General features: G+C 44.5%; 1 protein-coding gene across 5 annotated transcripts in view; it reads right to left on the bottom strand.

Moving 5' to 3' along the window:
* LOC107999222 (discoidin domain-containing receptor 2) overlaps positions 1 to 16,436 on the bottom strand; it is a 133,201-nt gene that overhangs the window by 50,637 nt on the left and 66,128 nt on the right. For all 5 annotated transcript variants that reach the window (XR_009830573.1, XM_062077209.1, XM_062077208.1 and 2 more), the window contains exon 4: positions 6,431 to 6,662. Coding sequence is in view for 4 of the 5 variants with exons in the window: in XM_062077209.1 (XP_061933193.1) it covers positions 6,431 to 6,662 (232 nt within the window). In the remaining variant the exon portion in view is untranslated. The remainder of the gene's footprint in view (positions 1 to 6,430; positions 6,663 to 16,436) is intronic.

Genomic DNA, 16,436 nt, shown 5'->3' with positions numbered 1-16,436 from the left:
CGGGTAAACACGATAATATAATTGGTTCGTGTAATATATATATATGTTTGAAAAGAGCGTATTTTCGTGTAATTTTTTATATGTAAATAATCAAGATAAATTAATACAAACTGCATCAACTTCGACATCAAAGATGTTCAGGGAAAAGTGCCTTCCACTTTTCATCGCTTCAGTTTCTCCTCCTCCTGATGAAACGATTAAGTAACGGAGCCTTGCGAAAGGAATGCACGAAACCTCTTCGTTGACTCGCGTCAAAATTCTCCTTCCTTCTCCCCTCCCCTCGATCGAGAATAACAAGAAACGAAGGAAACAAACGATAAGCATTTCTCTCCCGTTTAATTATCGGCCACGATAATCGAGTCGTCGGCCAGTTTACCCAAACTTCAACCGGAACAATAACGCTGCGGATTTTCATCGCGCGTATCGTTTAATTTTCGGGGCCGAAAAGCTTGCCCCTCCCTCGAGAAAATGCCACGAAATTTCCACGAAATTTACGCGAATACCCGATCCGCGCGGCCAAAGTTTCGACGCATCCACCCTTCCTCCCCGCCAGGTATCTCCCGGGATCGAGGGGAGGATCTGGTTTCATCTGGCCCATTAGAAACAGTTATGCCGCCGGTCGGAATAACAATCGGCCGTGATAAAGCCCCGCATATCCCCCGAATTATCTCTAACGGACAACGCGCCCCGTTAACGTCCTCCGCTTCGCGTGCGTGCCCCAACGCTGGACATGGCCTATCTAGCCGTATCTATCCGTCACCCTTACTCCCTCCTCCCTCTTCTTTTCCCCATTTACGCGCCCGTACACTCGCGTGCGTGCGTGCGTGCGAGTGATTTACGCGGGAAGCGAAGCAACCCCGGCTCGCGTGTCGACACGCACTCGTCGCCCTCCCTCACGCACCCCCTCCCCTCTGGTATTTATCCTCCAACGTAATTATATCCGATTTCCACGCGAAATTCCCTCGGCCTCCTCTCTCAGGTGCGGAGAAAAGCCGACGGTTCGTGACGCGATAATGACGAACGGTAGAGAAAGGTAAGTAAATTGGGAGGGGATAATATTCGATAATACCGTTGGATGATTCATCGGCGGGGAGGCGGTCGATTCGAAAAGAAACGTGGATTTAAGGGCGCGTTTCGTTCGGAGCGAAAATACTCTCTCGAACGATTTGAGTATCCACGGGCAGGGAGTTGGGGCGAGGGATGAATCTGTTCGGGAGGAGTCGGTCTACTGTTGTGCAGAGGCATGATTAAGAGCGGTTTTAAAACTCTCGCGTACACGAGAACACGTTTGAGAGGCAGGGAAACCGGGTCGCTCTGATTAATTGAAGTTTTTGCGAAAATCGGCCGACCTTGTCCGATCCCTCCCCATTAAAATATACGAGTAATTAATGCGGCGACATTGTTCCACGTGCCTGTGTAGTTCTTCTCGGTTGGTCGAAGAGTTGTGTTTTATCGTCGAGATTAAATCGCGATACGATAACTTGGATTACCTTTCGTTGCTAATTCGAACGATTTCAATTTCTTCATGACCGAAATGATGCAACTTGAGCTTCACTTTTCTATGTCTTTTTCTTCTTCACGTAAACACGTGTACAAACACGTCAGTAACTCTTTTTACTCGATAAGAGAGAGAAAGTGGTCTCGTCGCTTTGAAAGCTTACCAAAATTCTTCGATGCCATGCACGAGAGAAATGATCGTCACAGATGATTTATTCCTAATTAATCCTAATCTATGAATGAGAATCAGTTGTTCAGCTTATAAGTAAGCAAATTTATTCTTAAGAGATTAATTGACATATTTGGTCAGAATGTATCTAAAAGCCATTAGACGAACGAATTAAAAATTTTTGCGTTCGTTTTAAATCGCGAGATTTGTTGGTGGATTCGTGAAAATAATGCTCGAGAGATTTTACTTATTTTCAATTTTTAGAAAGAGAAAAAAGTGGAATCTTTGCCCTCGATTCTACTTTTCCACGTATCAAAATGCTTTGTACGGGTTGGCGAATAAAAAAAAAGTCAAACTGCGTTAAATCCGGTGACCTGGGAGGTCAAGCGATTATTGATCCGGCCAACCCGTTCAGGGAATTGGGGATTAAGAAAATCACGCGCATCTCTTTCAAACTGGGATAGAACTACGTGTTATATGTGTTGAAACTACATTAAACGATATACTCTCCAGATATAAAACTGGAAGATAGGTTTTTAAAAATGTAAGGAAAATCCATCCATCATTTTTATCGCCCATCCCATCTTCCAACTACTGTCGTAACAATTTCTGTATCATTCTTCGAGAAAACATTCTACGCGTTCTATGAAATCCTCGATGATTCGCATATTTCTGTCGACGTAACGCTTTTTTTTTTTTATCAAAACACGTGCAATTCTTACGTTATGCGTGAAATACACATATAGAAATATATATACATAAAGAAAGATAAAGAGGAAGAAAGTACGTATGATAAAAGGTGGAACGAGTGCTTCGAATATCTCCATTTTTCCATCTTCTCTTCTCTTCTTTTCTTTTCTTTGCTCGATCATTTTTCTCCTCGTTTTTCTTTCGAGGGAAAGAAGAGGGCATTGACGAGGAGAGGAGCGTGTCAAGACGATTAAAACGGGGAATAAGAGGTGGAGGAGGAGAAGAAAAAGGAGGAGAAGAACGTCGATGAACCGCGAGAACGGGGGTTCGTTTCGTTGAAACGAGAAATCTCTCGACTCGTTTTCTTTTCAACTTCGTTGCGTAAATGGCGGAAAGACAGAAGAATGCATTCTTTTATCGCGAAATCATTTCGTTTCGTTCGCGGAATCCGGATGAAATCTTTGTGTCAGGAAGTAAGCAACAAACCGGTGGCCTCTTCCTTCTTCGAAACAAGGGTGGGTCGGTGAGATAAGGCAGGAAAAATTTCTCCAGTCTCAAACGGGTGGTATTTCTTCGCGAATTTGCATTGGATTCGAAAGAAGTAGTGGCATTTACATTGTTAAAGACCTACGTATCCTCTTATTCGAATTATTAAATCGAGAAAGTTATGTACAAGGGAGGGAATTTTTACGTTTAATTTTCTCAGAAACGAAAAGTTTTACGATAAAAGTTTTATCAGAAATCAGTCTCGTCTTTGACACTGTACGAAATTTTTCCTCCTTCCAATCCTCCTTCCAACCCCGATTACAATTTCATCACAGATCGTTCCATCTTTATTATTATTGCTACAATTTCTTCGTTCTGCAAAAATTCTGCAAAATTAGAAAAGCAAAAATTGGAAACATCTATCCGCAAGTTATCACGTGGCATAGTTAAGATTTAATTACCCTCCCCTCGTGTTCTCGATCCGATGCGACCGTTCATTATCGAAGTTGAGCCTCGCCGGAAACGAGGCCTCCTTGCCCCAGAACGTGCACTCGCATTCGGTAGAAGCGAATAGAAAGGAGAAGCTTGCACGCCCTTAATTGCCTCTATCTCTTTCCAACCCGCTGCTGCCTCCTTCTTTTTCGTTCCGCGACAATTATTATTATTATTATTGCGCGGCGGCGCAACCGAGCCGCGAGCGAGTGTAGCGAAAATGGCATCCCAATGGTGAAAACTTTCGACCTTTCGAGTCGTCGCGCACCTGCCGGTATTCCGGACAACTATTCTCTCTCTCTCGCTCTCTTTCTTCCACGGATAATTTCGCGAAAATATTCGAAAAATTTTATCGTGGTTGAGCACGTGTGCGACGCAGCTTCGTGATAAAAAGAAAAAATATAAAGGTTTATTAAATCGAGGAATCTCGTCTCGCTTTCGAGGGGCGCGAGAGAGGTGTTTTCAAAGTAAGTTAATTTATTAATAATAATATTCGTAATAAGATTTTCCGATGCTTGTCTTATTGAACGGCTTTTGTGTATTTTCCATCGAATCTCATTAATTCGACTAAATCGAGTATTGTGATTCTTGTCAAAGAACTTAAAAAAGTAAAGGGAAATTTTTTTCTTCTACAGTAATCTTATAATTGAAAGCATCGTGTTATTTATACCACTCTCTCTCTCTCTGTCTCATTTCAAATGCATCCTCTTATCTTTTATTAATTGAACGAGCACGATCCACTTGTGAAGAGTGATTTTCAATCAACTCGGGATGTTACTCGATTTTCAGATGTTCAACCGGTTGTAATCGTTCAATTTACAGTGTAGGATGGACGGGCAGCCTCGTCTCGGATCCCGGTGAGACCGATAATTGGGGGGAGAGAGAGAAGAGAGAGAGCGAGGAGGAGTATACAGCTCGGTCGCGAATCGGTACAGAATAATCACGAAGGATGCAAGTTACGATCAACCTCGCGAGATCACAAGGTTGGACACGTGACGTGTATAAGACGTAGCCTCGTTTTCGTCGTAGGCCTCGCATTAGCGCAAGTGGCCCATCAATATTAATAAGGCTGCGAGTGGACAGACAGAGACGGACCGATCGAATTTGCCAAAAGGATGATCTCCTCTCTCCATCTCTACGGAGAAAATCCAAGTCAGAATTTTTCTCACGTGGAAAGTTTAATTATTTAATCCAATCTATCCATCTTCGAGGACTCGATCCTCGGGTTGACAGCTTTGTATAAACAAATCCAATCATTCTCTCTTTTTTTCCCCCTCTCTCAGACAGGAAAATATCCCGTCAGATTCCTTCTTTTTAATCGTGAAAGCGAGATATCACGCTACCAACCACTCGTAAGCGCGCTAATTTCTATCGAAGACGGTAGAAGACGGTCGAAGCGATCGTATCGGCGTGCAAATTAGACTTTACACGAAATCACGAGGTGGAACACGCGACGGTGGCTCGCAGACGAGACCGCGGTCCCTTGCCACCTCAAGTCCTGCCTCGGTTGGTCCATCAATATTAATAAGATCCGAGAGAGGCGAGCATCCATCGGGATACCGAAGGAGGAGGAGGAGGAGGAGCGAGCAATTTGCCTGTCGGTCGGCTGTCCGAGCTTTTTTTCGTTTCATCTTTCGGGGGCGACGTATAATAATCGTCGGTAGCAACGTTAAGTCGAGGCTGGAATCCGTTCGATGTCACACTTTTTGGGCTCGAGGAGAAGTAATAGGCTATTCGAAGGCTATGAACGCAAGGTGGATAAGTTTGGCAAAAGAAAGAAATTCCTTCGAATTATTAACCTCCCCCTCGAGCTATTTTCCAAAGGCGCTTTTAGTAATTTTCCTCCACGAGTTTCCTTACGCGCGTTTAATTTATCTGGAAGTTTATCGGGTTTATTGACAGGTTTATGCGAGGCTCGATTGGCGGAACTTTGAAACTTGATAAAAGATAAAACGATCGTTACCTGTCGTACAATTTTCGTTTCATTCGTCGAATTATTCATTTTATCCTATCTCTATATCTATCCAAATACTTTCCATTTGCAAACGATCATTTTTTCGAACAGAGAAAATGAAATTCCTTCGAGAATTTAACTTGGAATAATAGCATAAAGAGCGGGAAGCGAAGCGATTAACGTATCGCCGAGTAGACTTGATTGTAGAAACTCATCGAGGATCGAGGTTACTGCAAATAAATAAAGGGGAAAATCTAGGATTTCCTGTCGAAAAGTTGTAGTATTCAGCTAAAGCGAAAGTGAAACTCCGGGGCTGAAAGACCGCGAGGCAGCATCAGCCCGTCCGAGAACAGGCCTCGACAAAGTGGCGCATCACCGGTACGAAATTAGCTTACGGATTCGCGATAAGCTGCTTACGTCCCGACCGGGATAATCCTTGGTCTTCGATTCTTGATCGTCTGCTCTCTCTCTCCCCCTCTCCCATTTCGTTTCGAGAGCACCACCAGGAATAACAGAATCGCGCAGCTTTAATCGGCACGGAATTATTATTTCAGGCCAATGACCAACCCCGCCGCCAATTCAGTTTCGACTATTCTGGGCGCAGCTGCCGCCGATCGGCGGCGAGCAGATGCGCGTATCGTTGTTCATAAATCACGATATCGTGAACCGTTTTTATCAATCTCGCTCGTCACTGTTACGCCGCTTCCTCGAAACGTTTATTCGGATCGATATTGCGAAAGATCGTTTCTAACTGTAATTACAACACCGTATCGACGACGACTGGTTAAGCAATAGTTTTCGATGAAATTGACGAAGATATAATCGTACGTATAAACGAATAACTTTAACGATTTGGACGAGTTCTTATTTAAATCCGTTAAGAAACACCCCTCAAAGATCGCGAAATCTGAAATTGACATCGTTTGTAGATACGAATTATTTCTCTACGTTATCCCTGCGTTTCAAATTCACTCGCTACTCGTCACGTACGCCCACAAACGCACACCGACGCACACTTTGCGCACGAATTGGAATTTAAACGGTCCGGTCGATTCGATCCGAGATAGGTCCTCGAGGAAAGGAAGATCGAGGCCGTCGGTGAATTAGTTAATGGAATTCGAGCAAGATAAGGCAGCACTCACCTCTTTCCCTTTGATATCTCTGTATCGGACCCACTTGCCCAGACGCGGTCGCCAGTACTCGAGGAGATACGCCTCTGCATACTCGACACCGAGACCGTTCCCGAACCGACCTTGCGTGGCGGTAGCCGTGATCAAGTGAACCGTATGAAGGTCGATCTCCAACCATTCCCGGGCTTCTTGGGTGATCTGATTCTTGGGACACCAAGCGCCACCGAGGTTCTCCGCTTTTAATCTGGAACAAGAAACGTTTTACGCGTTTTTTCTTTCCTCTTCTCTTCGATTCGATCCGATCGATCCTTCGTATCGTTCCCTCGTTTCAAAATTCCGTCGTTTCGTAGATATTCTCGCGTATTATAATCGTAACGATCCCCTACTTGGGAATTTAATTAGCGATAGGATGTAATTAGTCGAGAACGACAACTCTTCAATCTTAATTTTTATGATACGAGTGAAAGAAAAAGTACAAAACTCTCGCGAATTTTATTTATCGATTCGTTTCTTTCTTCTCTCAAATATATTCGTATCGTTCTTTTTTCATTTTTTATTCGCAACAGATATTGATCTTCGCGGGCGTCCAATGGGATTTATTCCAATCAACGCAGCGATCCGCGATATTCGTATCGATTACAACAATACTCTACCAGAACCGAAGCGATACTTTTATTTTAAGCTTCGCTCGAGAGCGAGAAAAATCGTGGAGAGAGTATCTCTCGAATAAAAACTCTCAACGCGATGCATCCCATTAACGAGCAATAATTTCTCGAAATCAATTTTTTTTACTTTACTCAAACTACCCTTTCTTAAACGTTTCCATCTTCGGTTCGGAGCGTTCAAATATTTTCTCGAGCCATCCTTTGTTCATTTCATCCTCGCCGTATCTTATCCTTTTTACTAGATCAACGCAAAGGTGTTGTGCAAAGGTTAAAGGAAACCTATATATATATATAAAATCGCGGAGGAGGGAGGATTGTAACTCCAGGCACGTTCCAAGAAGTTTCCAAGGAGGTAATCGGACGCGGCATTCTTAGCAAGATTCCGCCCAACTTCGACATCTCGACCTTCTCTTCTTCCACCGAGGACCGCATTCCTATTTTTCACCTCACCCTTTCAATACCTCTCCCGCAACGTAACGAATTAATTAAACGCCAAGATATCTCCCACCCGCTCCGTTTTCCCCAGACTGAATTTTCCCCGGACTAAATTCCGATATCGGCCCACGCTCGTTGCCCTCAACTTTTAATACTTTCGTTATTCCAATAATAATAAATTTGAGCCCGGCCTAACTTCTTCCTTAGACCCACTCTTGCGCTTGCGTTAAATACACTCTTGAGGCGACGAGGAGAGCAGAGCAGGAGGAGGAGGAGGAGGAGGAGCAAGAGAGAGGGGAAAAAGAAGGGAACAAAAAACACGAGTTTAACTACTTAATGGGGACCGAGCAGATACCCGGGAGAAGTGTATAAGTGATACTTGGAAAGTTTGAAAATCACCTTTGTCACGTGAACCCCTTAACCGCGACAAAAAAAAAACGTTCCCCATATTTTTCCCATAAACCGACGTAACAAACACTTTCGCACGAGGCGAAACTTTTCTTAGGAGGGGAGGAGGAGTAATGTCGTTTTCAATGTTTTTTTAAAAACTTGAAAATATTCGCGTCGTATCGTTTCTCTTCTCCAACCCTCCCTTCTCTTCCGAGGACAACTTCAATCGTCATTAAAAAAAAAGAAAAAAAAAAAAACACAGAGGTTCGTTCGAAATTAAAAAGCGGAATAATCGTAACGCCGTGAAATCTTGGTATCCTCCTGGGACCGGCAACTTTCGGTCACGATTTCAACGGTATTTTCCGCCTCGTCTCTGTATCTTTCTCTCTCTGTCATACGTATAATTAATAGCAATAACGAAAGGCAATAAAGATAATTAAATTAAATTTCGAAAGACACAGGAACGTAAAACGTATAAATGGATCCTTTCTCTCTTATTTTTATATATATATATATATAAATGTTTTCCATCGAATAAATATTTCCATTCGAGCCATAGCTCGAAAATTGAAATTATATATACGTATAAAGAACGATAATAACGAACAACAGTCGTTGTTTACATCTCTATTTCGCAAAGAGCGAGAGAGATTCGAATTAATTTCGCTAATTAACCGAATCGAATTCCAATTATAATAATTGCTAAAAGCTAAATAATAATCTAAACGCCAAATCCTCGATAGGCGAATCCTTGAACCGGTATCGCCGGGGATAGTAAAAATTATCACCTCGTGAAATGGAAGGATGGACAAGGACGAGTAACCTCCCATTAGACTGTCGACGACTCTAAGAAACAAAGCATCTCGACGACTTGGAGAGACGACCCATATCCGTGGAGGCCTCGATACACGATCGAAGGTGCAAGCTGGCCATTTGATACGTCCAGGATCCGTGGTTCGGTTTTAATCTTTCGAGAACGGGGGTCGAGAGCGAGGAAGAGGCCGCATGCTCGCGCGACCGGCATGAATAAAAGATGAGGCGCGAAGCGCCTTTCCTAATTGCGTGGACCGTTTAAATGCTCGGCTAAGAGGGAAGCCTCTCTCGCTCGTATCACGATACGTATATACCACGCATATATACGTATAACGACCTGTGTCGGTACGTCCTTTAGCAAGGTGAGAGACCCGGATGGGGGTGGGAGGAAGGCGACATCTTCGAAGAGGAGGAGAAGGAGGGAAGCACTCGAGGGTTCGTACCGCGCATTATTCTTCGTTACAGGAATATTTTGGAGGCGTGCCTTAACGACGTGTACGTACCTACCACGATATTTGCCCTGTCCTTAATTGCCCCGAAACCCGGGCGCGGCGCCACTTACCGTTACGATAATTCGGTTGCTTTGGGAAAAGGAGGATGCCGTCGTTCGCGGAATTTCGCAATTAGGATTTTTAGACGGAATCCTAGCTCGCTTCGATTAACACGGTTCATTCCCTTCGAATGCAAATCGGGTATTCGTTTATATTCGTTCCCAGGATGGAAACGAACGTATCGGAGAACGGACGCGTTGTGTCGATCGTTAAGTTCAACTTTTTTCGATGGACGAGTGGTATATTTCCAGCTCGAGAATAACAACACATCGCATTCGATTTATCGGCGTATGCGTGGTACTTGTCGTGACGGTATCTCGTAACTTCCGTGTTAACCGGCAGTTTTTAAACGGGAGTCGATTTCGAAACACGTACGCGTGACGCGAAGAATCGAAGAAATGAGATGTCTGAACCGATAGAATCGTATCCGGCTGCACACGATCCAGCCGTCTAAAATGTAATCCAACCCACCGCGCGTTATAAAATATCGGGACGTAAACGATCGGGACGTTTCCCCCGGCATCTCGATATCTCGACACCCAGCCATCTAACCGTCAATCCAACTTGACTAACTACTTACGATCGCTCGTTCGCGTGGCAGAAATAACGACCACGCTCCTCCATCCCAAGGAACGGAGTCCGGTTTATCCAAACTCGTTTCACCTGACGACCGCGTCGTCTTCCAGCCAACGCCGCGCACGCCCCGTTCCTTATATGCCCTCCACCTAATTCGCCAAATTAACGCGCGCGCGATTCTCCACTTTTACCCGTCTTCCGATCTATTATTATCGCACCTCCGCGATCCTTTTTTCTCCTCCCTCGAATTAGAGGCTATCGTATCGCTTCCTTATCATTTTCGCGTTTCCACTCGCGCGCCGCGAAATACGATCGAGGCAGAGGCGGCGATATCTCTCGCCGAGCAACGAGGCTTAAATGACACGAAATTCTTACTCTCGAAGAAAGGATACAATAATATTTGTATGTTCCGAAATCGAGTATAACCAAACCTTTCCTCCGTAATATTTATTCCCCACTAATAATCGTGGTAAACCGAGACCGATACTCTCGTGGGCCAACGACCTCGTCCGATTTACAAGACTCACGCGCTGCAACCGTGTGTTTATACCACGGCCGTTGGAACGAGGAGGCGCACCGATATCTAGCAGGTATACGCGCGAATTATATTCCGCCGATGGAATATAATGGGAAAAGGCGTGGGTCGGTTTTACGATCGAAGCGTTAACTCTCCGTCCACGTCTTCCGGCGGGCTTGCGTATTTAATTGATACCGTTCGGCATTAACGGACTAATTGATACGGGCCACGGTGTGCCGTGCGGATGTCGTGTAACCGAGATGTGGCCACGGTTAACGTGAGTTACGATTCACGGCCTCTCTGGAACGTGTATGCAAATGTATATAGATGTTAAGAACATTGAATCGCGCCATGTTTACGACACGGTTTAAGACATGTTTGTTCCTCAACGTTACACGGGGTTCGTGTTACGCGTTCCAAACTTGCTTTCCGATACTTCTTAACTCGAGATTTATCGTTAAGAAGATAATTATCGTTAATTTACATGTCGTCCATGTTTGTTTCTTTTCCCTTTTTTTTTTAAGCTAAGGATTTTCGTTCTGGAATATATGGTATATTTGTACGTACTGGTGGTATACGAAACGGTGGTCTCGCCTATTTTCACGCGCATTTTTGTTTCTATCTTCTGGTGTTTCTCTAATGTATTAACAGTTTAATTTATAAATGTAATTGTATAAGCTAGACACATTAGCACGATTATTCTAACTTTATAAGTAAAAATAATCTTTACCTCTTTGAACATTCGAATATTACTACGTGGTGTCGACGAAACGTCCGACTTCTTTCCGCAGGTTTTTCAAGCAAGAATTACTAGATCGGATGACTAACGTGGCATAGTCGCGATATCGCACGGCCATGCTATCAAAAAAATAGAAATATCAATCCTCGAAATATCATACGATTGCGAAACGCTTTCACGAGGATGGTGAAAGCGATAACCACGCTCCATTCACCCATTCCCCTTTCCATCGTCCGTCCGTTTCCACCAGACATTTAACCCGCGTTGCGTCCGTCTACGCAGCCTACACGTGCCATTTAAACCGACTTTTTTTGCCTCGAAGGAGGCGTGGAACGGCGTGTGTGGTCTCTCTCTCTCGCGAGAAACGACGACCGCCTGCGTTTCTGGACAAGGGACGAGCTTAAACTTCCCATCGCCCGTTACAAACCGCTTCGCGGATAATTCTCGATGGCAAATTAGCCAACGCGCTCGCCTTATCTTTTTTTCACGAAAAGTCGTATCGTTCGTGTTTACCCAAACCGTGGAAACGAGCGCTGACCAAAGAGGATCGAGAGCCAGGCAGATTGGGTTACGTTTGAGAGGAACGAGAGGAAGAAAAGGAAGAAGGGAAGAGAGAAAGAGAGAGAGGGATTTGTAAAAATTCGAGCTCACCGTAAATTCACCGTCCTCGCAACACGAGGAACGTCCATTCTCGCAGTCGGATCGTTCCTTCGCTGATTTTCCTACGTAATCGCTGGTTTTTAATTCTCCCCGTTTAATCTCTCGCGATCTTTGTTCCTCGGGATGTTGGAGTAACGGTTTATACGGTTTTTCTCGCAAGTAGGGAGCGATGAATATCGATCGAGTAAAATTCAAATGTATCTGCCGCGTAGTTTGCGCCTTTAAAAGTTGGATGAAATAATACCAAGAGTTCAAGAGTGCGGAGCTTTTACATTCTTTAAAGCGCTTTTTCATTTAATATAAAGGATAATTTTTAATTTCGTTTATTATTTTCGTCGGTTGCTCGAATTTTTTCCTCGTCTATCTCATACTGCAGACGATTTTTCAGAGCGGTTTTCTGGAGGCGCATTTCGAGGAAAAATGTGGGTCACCGAATCACATAATGACTTATAATCCGATCGAGATAGAACAAAATTAGATTTAATCGCGTTTAACGATAAAGTAAACATAAAGAAATTAACTGTCAAAAATTATGATCTGAATATATATATATATATATATTGGTACGTAATCTACGGTTGATCGCGTTATATTACTCTGGTGTTTCCGAGTTGAGCATAATAACAACTATCAAGTACAATAATTGGAGATAGCTAGTCGATTAGGTTAAAGCTGTAGTGTGACCATGTTCCTGCAATTATCACGCGTCTCCTATTCTCGCTGCTTTCGCTGCGAGCCTCGAATACGACTCTCTCAACAATCGCTATCACGCACTCTACAACGACCTTCCATTCTCGAAACTTTCCATCTTTCCATCTCCGCGACGATTCGGCCAACAATCTCCCGCCCGAACTTTCTTGCGATCTTCATCATCGCACGCCGACTCTACCTTTATTTTTTCGTCCTCCCGTTTCGATCACACGCGCGATTACGATTACACTTTTCTATCGTATTTCGATCGGAACGGCGTTTCATCGAAGGAAAGTTCTATTTACTATGCTACTTGGTTATTCGACGAACGATCTCGAAATTAAACGATATCGAAGGCACGATCGAAGGTTTACGAGCGGCGAGATCGAGGGAGCAATAAACGTTATCGCCGATATCCACTCGAGAGCGAGAACTATCTCTTCAAAGGTCCGCGTTTCGCGTTTTTCTCCCTCGCGAAATCAACGATAGACGATACTTGGAAAACGAATTATCGCGCCACCTTGTTTCACCGCCCTCCGATCTTCTTCCATCTATTCGCTTCGAGGAATATCGAGATTCGGATCCGACGCAAATTCAATTCCGGTTTTCGATTCTCTCCGCGTTGTCGTCGAGAAACGATCGATTCGCCCGATTCTTTTTACGAATTATACGCTGCCCTCCCGCGTTTCCTTTCTCCAGAAATTTTCCATCTTTGCCGCTCCTTTTCCACGGATTTTATCGGATGCCCCGACATTTTATGCAAGCTTTTTTACGGAAGCTTCGCAGAAGGAACGAACAATGGGTCCACTCCACGCACCCTTTGCGCGAGCAAGATCGAAGATGGGATTCACTCGGAGGAGACGAGGTTGGTAATCGACCGGTTCGATGTAAAACTGGCTTATACGCCTTATCTTCGCTTTCTTACAGCGTGTCGAGTAATGAAACTGCGCGAAACCCATTCGCTGCAATTTTATCGCGCGCTCGTTCGCCGCTGCTATTATTCCTATCGCGTCGTGTCTTAATTTTTCGTACTCGAACGGAAAAGCGCGGTATCGGTGGAAAACTGTTTTCTCTGGGAACGAGAAGGCTGTCTAGGAGAATATTCCTTCTTTCGAAGGGAATTACGATTAATTTCTCTTCTTTATTTTTTTTTCTTTTTAATTCGAAACGGAAAATATTTGGATGATCTGGGGTTATACGAGGCTTTTAATTTAACGAATATGATAATTTACGTAACTTTGTTTCTCTGTAAGAAAATTCGAGATTCTAGAGTTTTTAAATTTCTCGATTCTTCGAAGCATACATCTTTAGAATTAAAAATTGTGATTAATTTAAGAGGGAGGATATTTAATCAACGGTATCTAGTTATTTCAAACCGTCAAAGTGAAGATCGAAAAGCATGCACCAAAATAACTTCTGTTAAAAAAAAAATTAACGCGCGAATTTCCTTTCTCTTCGTAAGATACACACATTTCCAGGATATCGAGTGGGAAGAAGAAGAAGTAAAAGAAACTGTCCCATCGAGAAGTTGAAAAAGCCGGCAATTGGCGCATCTTTTTCATCTCGTTCGCGAGCATAAAAATAATAACAAATACGGGGAAAGGAGTTTTTACGAGTTAAACGAGCCATCGAATCGCGTTCTCCAATTTTTTTCCCCCCTCCAAAGTACATTCACCTCCTCTCCGCCTCCTCGGGCTAATTCCAATTGAATTTACCCGCTGAATCGGCTGCGACTTTGCCTTTTCACTTCTCAATCCCGGACGCAATTTCTCCCCGGGAACGGAGGAGTCTTCCTGTACACCAGTCTTCTCTTACCAGCATCTTAATTGCGCCCATTCTGGAAATACCGTTGAACGAGAGGAACGACGAGAGAAAAGGAAAACGGACAAAGAGGGAGAAGACGATTCTCAAAGAGAGAATCGAGGAGAGTGGAGCAGCCGCTTCTCTTACGAAAATTGTTGTGTTGCGGGCGTTTTCATATGGAAAACGATCGTTTCACGCTTCCTCGAGAACGCTTCTCTCCCAGATTTCTCCCTTTCAACGGGAGAGGAAGGGAAAACTTCCATTCCTTTCCTCCACCACTCGTTTCACCATTCTTTCCTTTCACGCTTCTTCTCCCCGCGCGGAGAAGCGTCTTTGGGGATTGGCCGATCGATCAGCCCCGGCTCAAATTAAATTATCGCGCCACCGCATTTTCAACGGCCGGTCCTTAATGTATGAGGGTGAACGAATAAACGTTTCAATCGAATTACACCGTGTTTGACGTCCGCGCCAACTTTTCTTTCTTTTCCAATCCCTCGCACATACGTATATATAGTGTCGCCTGCGAAACACGCCCGATCGACACGAATTTATCGACGCGTTCCAAGCTTCGACCTATCTATTTTCGCCATTTCCAACGCTGTTCCCGTCGCAGCTACGCTTTTCCAAGTGGTTACCGTCCCCGGCGCATACGCGACTCACTCACACGCTGGATCTTAATTGAAACGATCGCATTCCTCATCTTTTCTTTCCTCTTCCCCTTCGTTCGACGTATAAATACCCGCGTGCAAGCAGAACTCGACTTGAGAATCTGGAATCGAGAATACTCGATCCAGAATACCACATGTAATACCTAGATCTATTCCAAATTCTAACCGTTTAGATAAAAAAATAACCGTACAAGTGTTTCTCCCCCTCGATTTCAGTTCATCGTGCGCTTGTATCGCATCTGGTGGGGGTCGAATCGAGGAACGCACCTTCCCGTGCCGCGGCGTGTATTAAATTAGACGGTGACGCGAAGGAGGCTGTTGGTTGCGGGGGCGCCCCGAAGCTCATCAAGAGTCAGAGGCCCATTCACCCGGTCATTGTCTGCGGTAATGGAATGTATTAATATCGGAGAGCCCGCGGGGCCGACGTCCTCTCTCTCTCCCCCTCCTCGGATCTAGGCTCGAAACCCTAGACAACCGCCAAACCAGACCGGATACGTCCCGCGGGACGGGATATTCGTATAAACCGTTGTTGCATTGCAACAACCGCCGTTGAATACTGGACCCTAACGCATTAATATCTAAACGGCGGCGATGGAAGGAGGGGAGGAAGCAGGGGAGGAGAGCGGCGCACGCGCTCACCACTCGCGGGTTCCAAGGGCCGCCTTTTCGCTATACTCCTTTTTTCAAACAGGAGTCTTTCTCTCTCTGTGATAATTGTATCGGGGAGTTACTTGCTCGAGCTTTTAAGGCCGATACGAATAATCCAAGGCGAATCCCCCTCCCTTGGTTGAAATTAGCCAATCGAATAAAATTTAGGCAAAGGGACAAAGTGTTTTACGATGGGCGGATCCGTATATCGATAAATTTTTGCGAAAGGTGGATTAAAAGAAGAAAAAGGAAAAAGGGTGGAATTCGTTAAATTTCTTGGAATTATTCGATCCCTCGCTCTATCATTCTATGCGCTCCGCGCATTGTTATACCGCATTGTCATGTAAAATTGCTTATTAGCGGACAAAAGAGGAGGAGGGGGCAGGGAAGAGGGGGCTACGTGATCGCATGAATGGAGGGCCGATGAATATGGAACGAGGTTTGCACGAGGTTCGATCAGCCCGGAATTATCCAACTATCGTCCGGCTGGATTAATTGCGCGGGGCGCGGCTTCGATAAACACAGGCCGCGAAAGGAAGAGTTTCCGCGTAAATATTAATTAGAAGCGGGCGACGCGAAAAAGTATGGGAGAGACACGTGAGCCGGCTGATTTAATTGCGCGTTGTTATCTCGGGGATTTATTCTTCCCGGAATATGCATCACGCTTCCGATTAGAATTCATCAACTTTCTCCACCGCCAACTCGAGAATCGAATCTCGAATTCCCTCCTTTCTCCAACACGCGCGCCAACAATTACTTCGACTTCCTTTTCGATCCTAGAAACGAACGAGGTAAATTAATTTTAATCGATTTCGACTGATTAATATTCGTTATAAATTCTTTTTGCTCGTGATTACTTTTTC

This window comes from Apis cerana, linkage group LG7, assembly GCF_029169275.1.
Source record: "Apis cerana isolate GH-2021 linkage group LG7, AcerK_1.0, whole genome shotgun sequence".
In the NCBI taxonomy this organism is placed as follows: Eukaryota; Metazoa; Arthropoda; class Insecta; order Hymenoptera; family Apidae; genus Apis; species Apis cerana.
The sequence above is the reverse complement of the archived record's forward strand: the minus strand, read 5'-3'. Positions and strand labels throughout refer to the sequence as shown.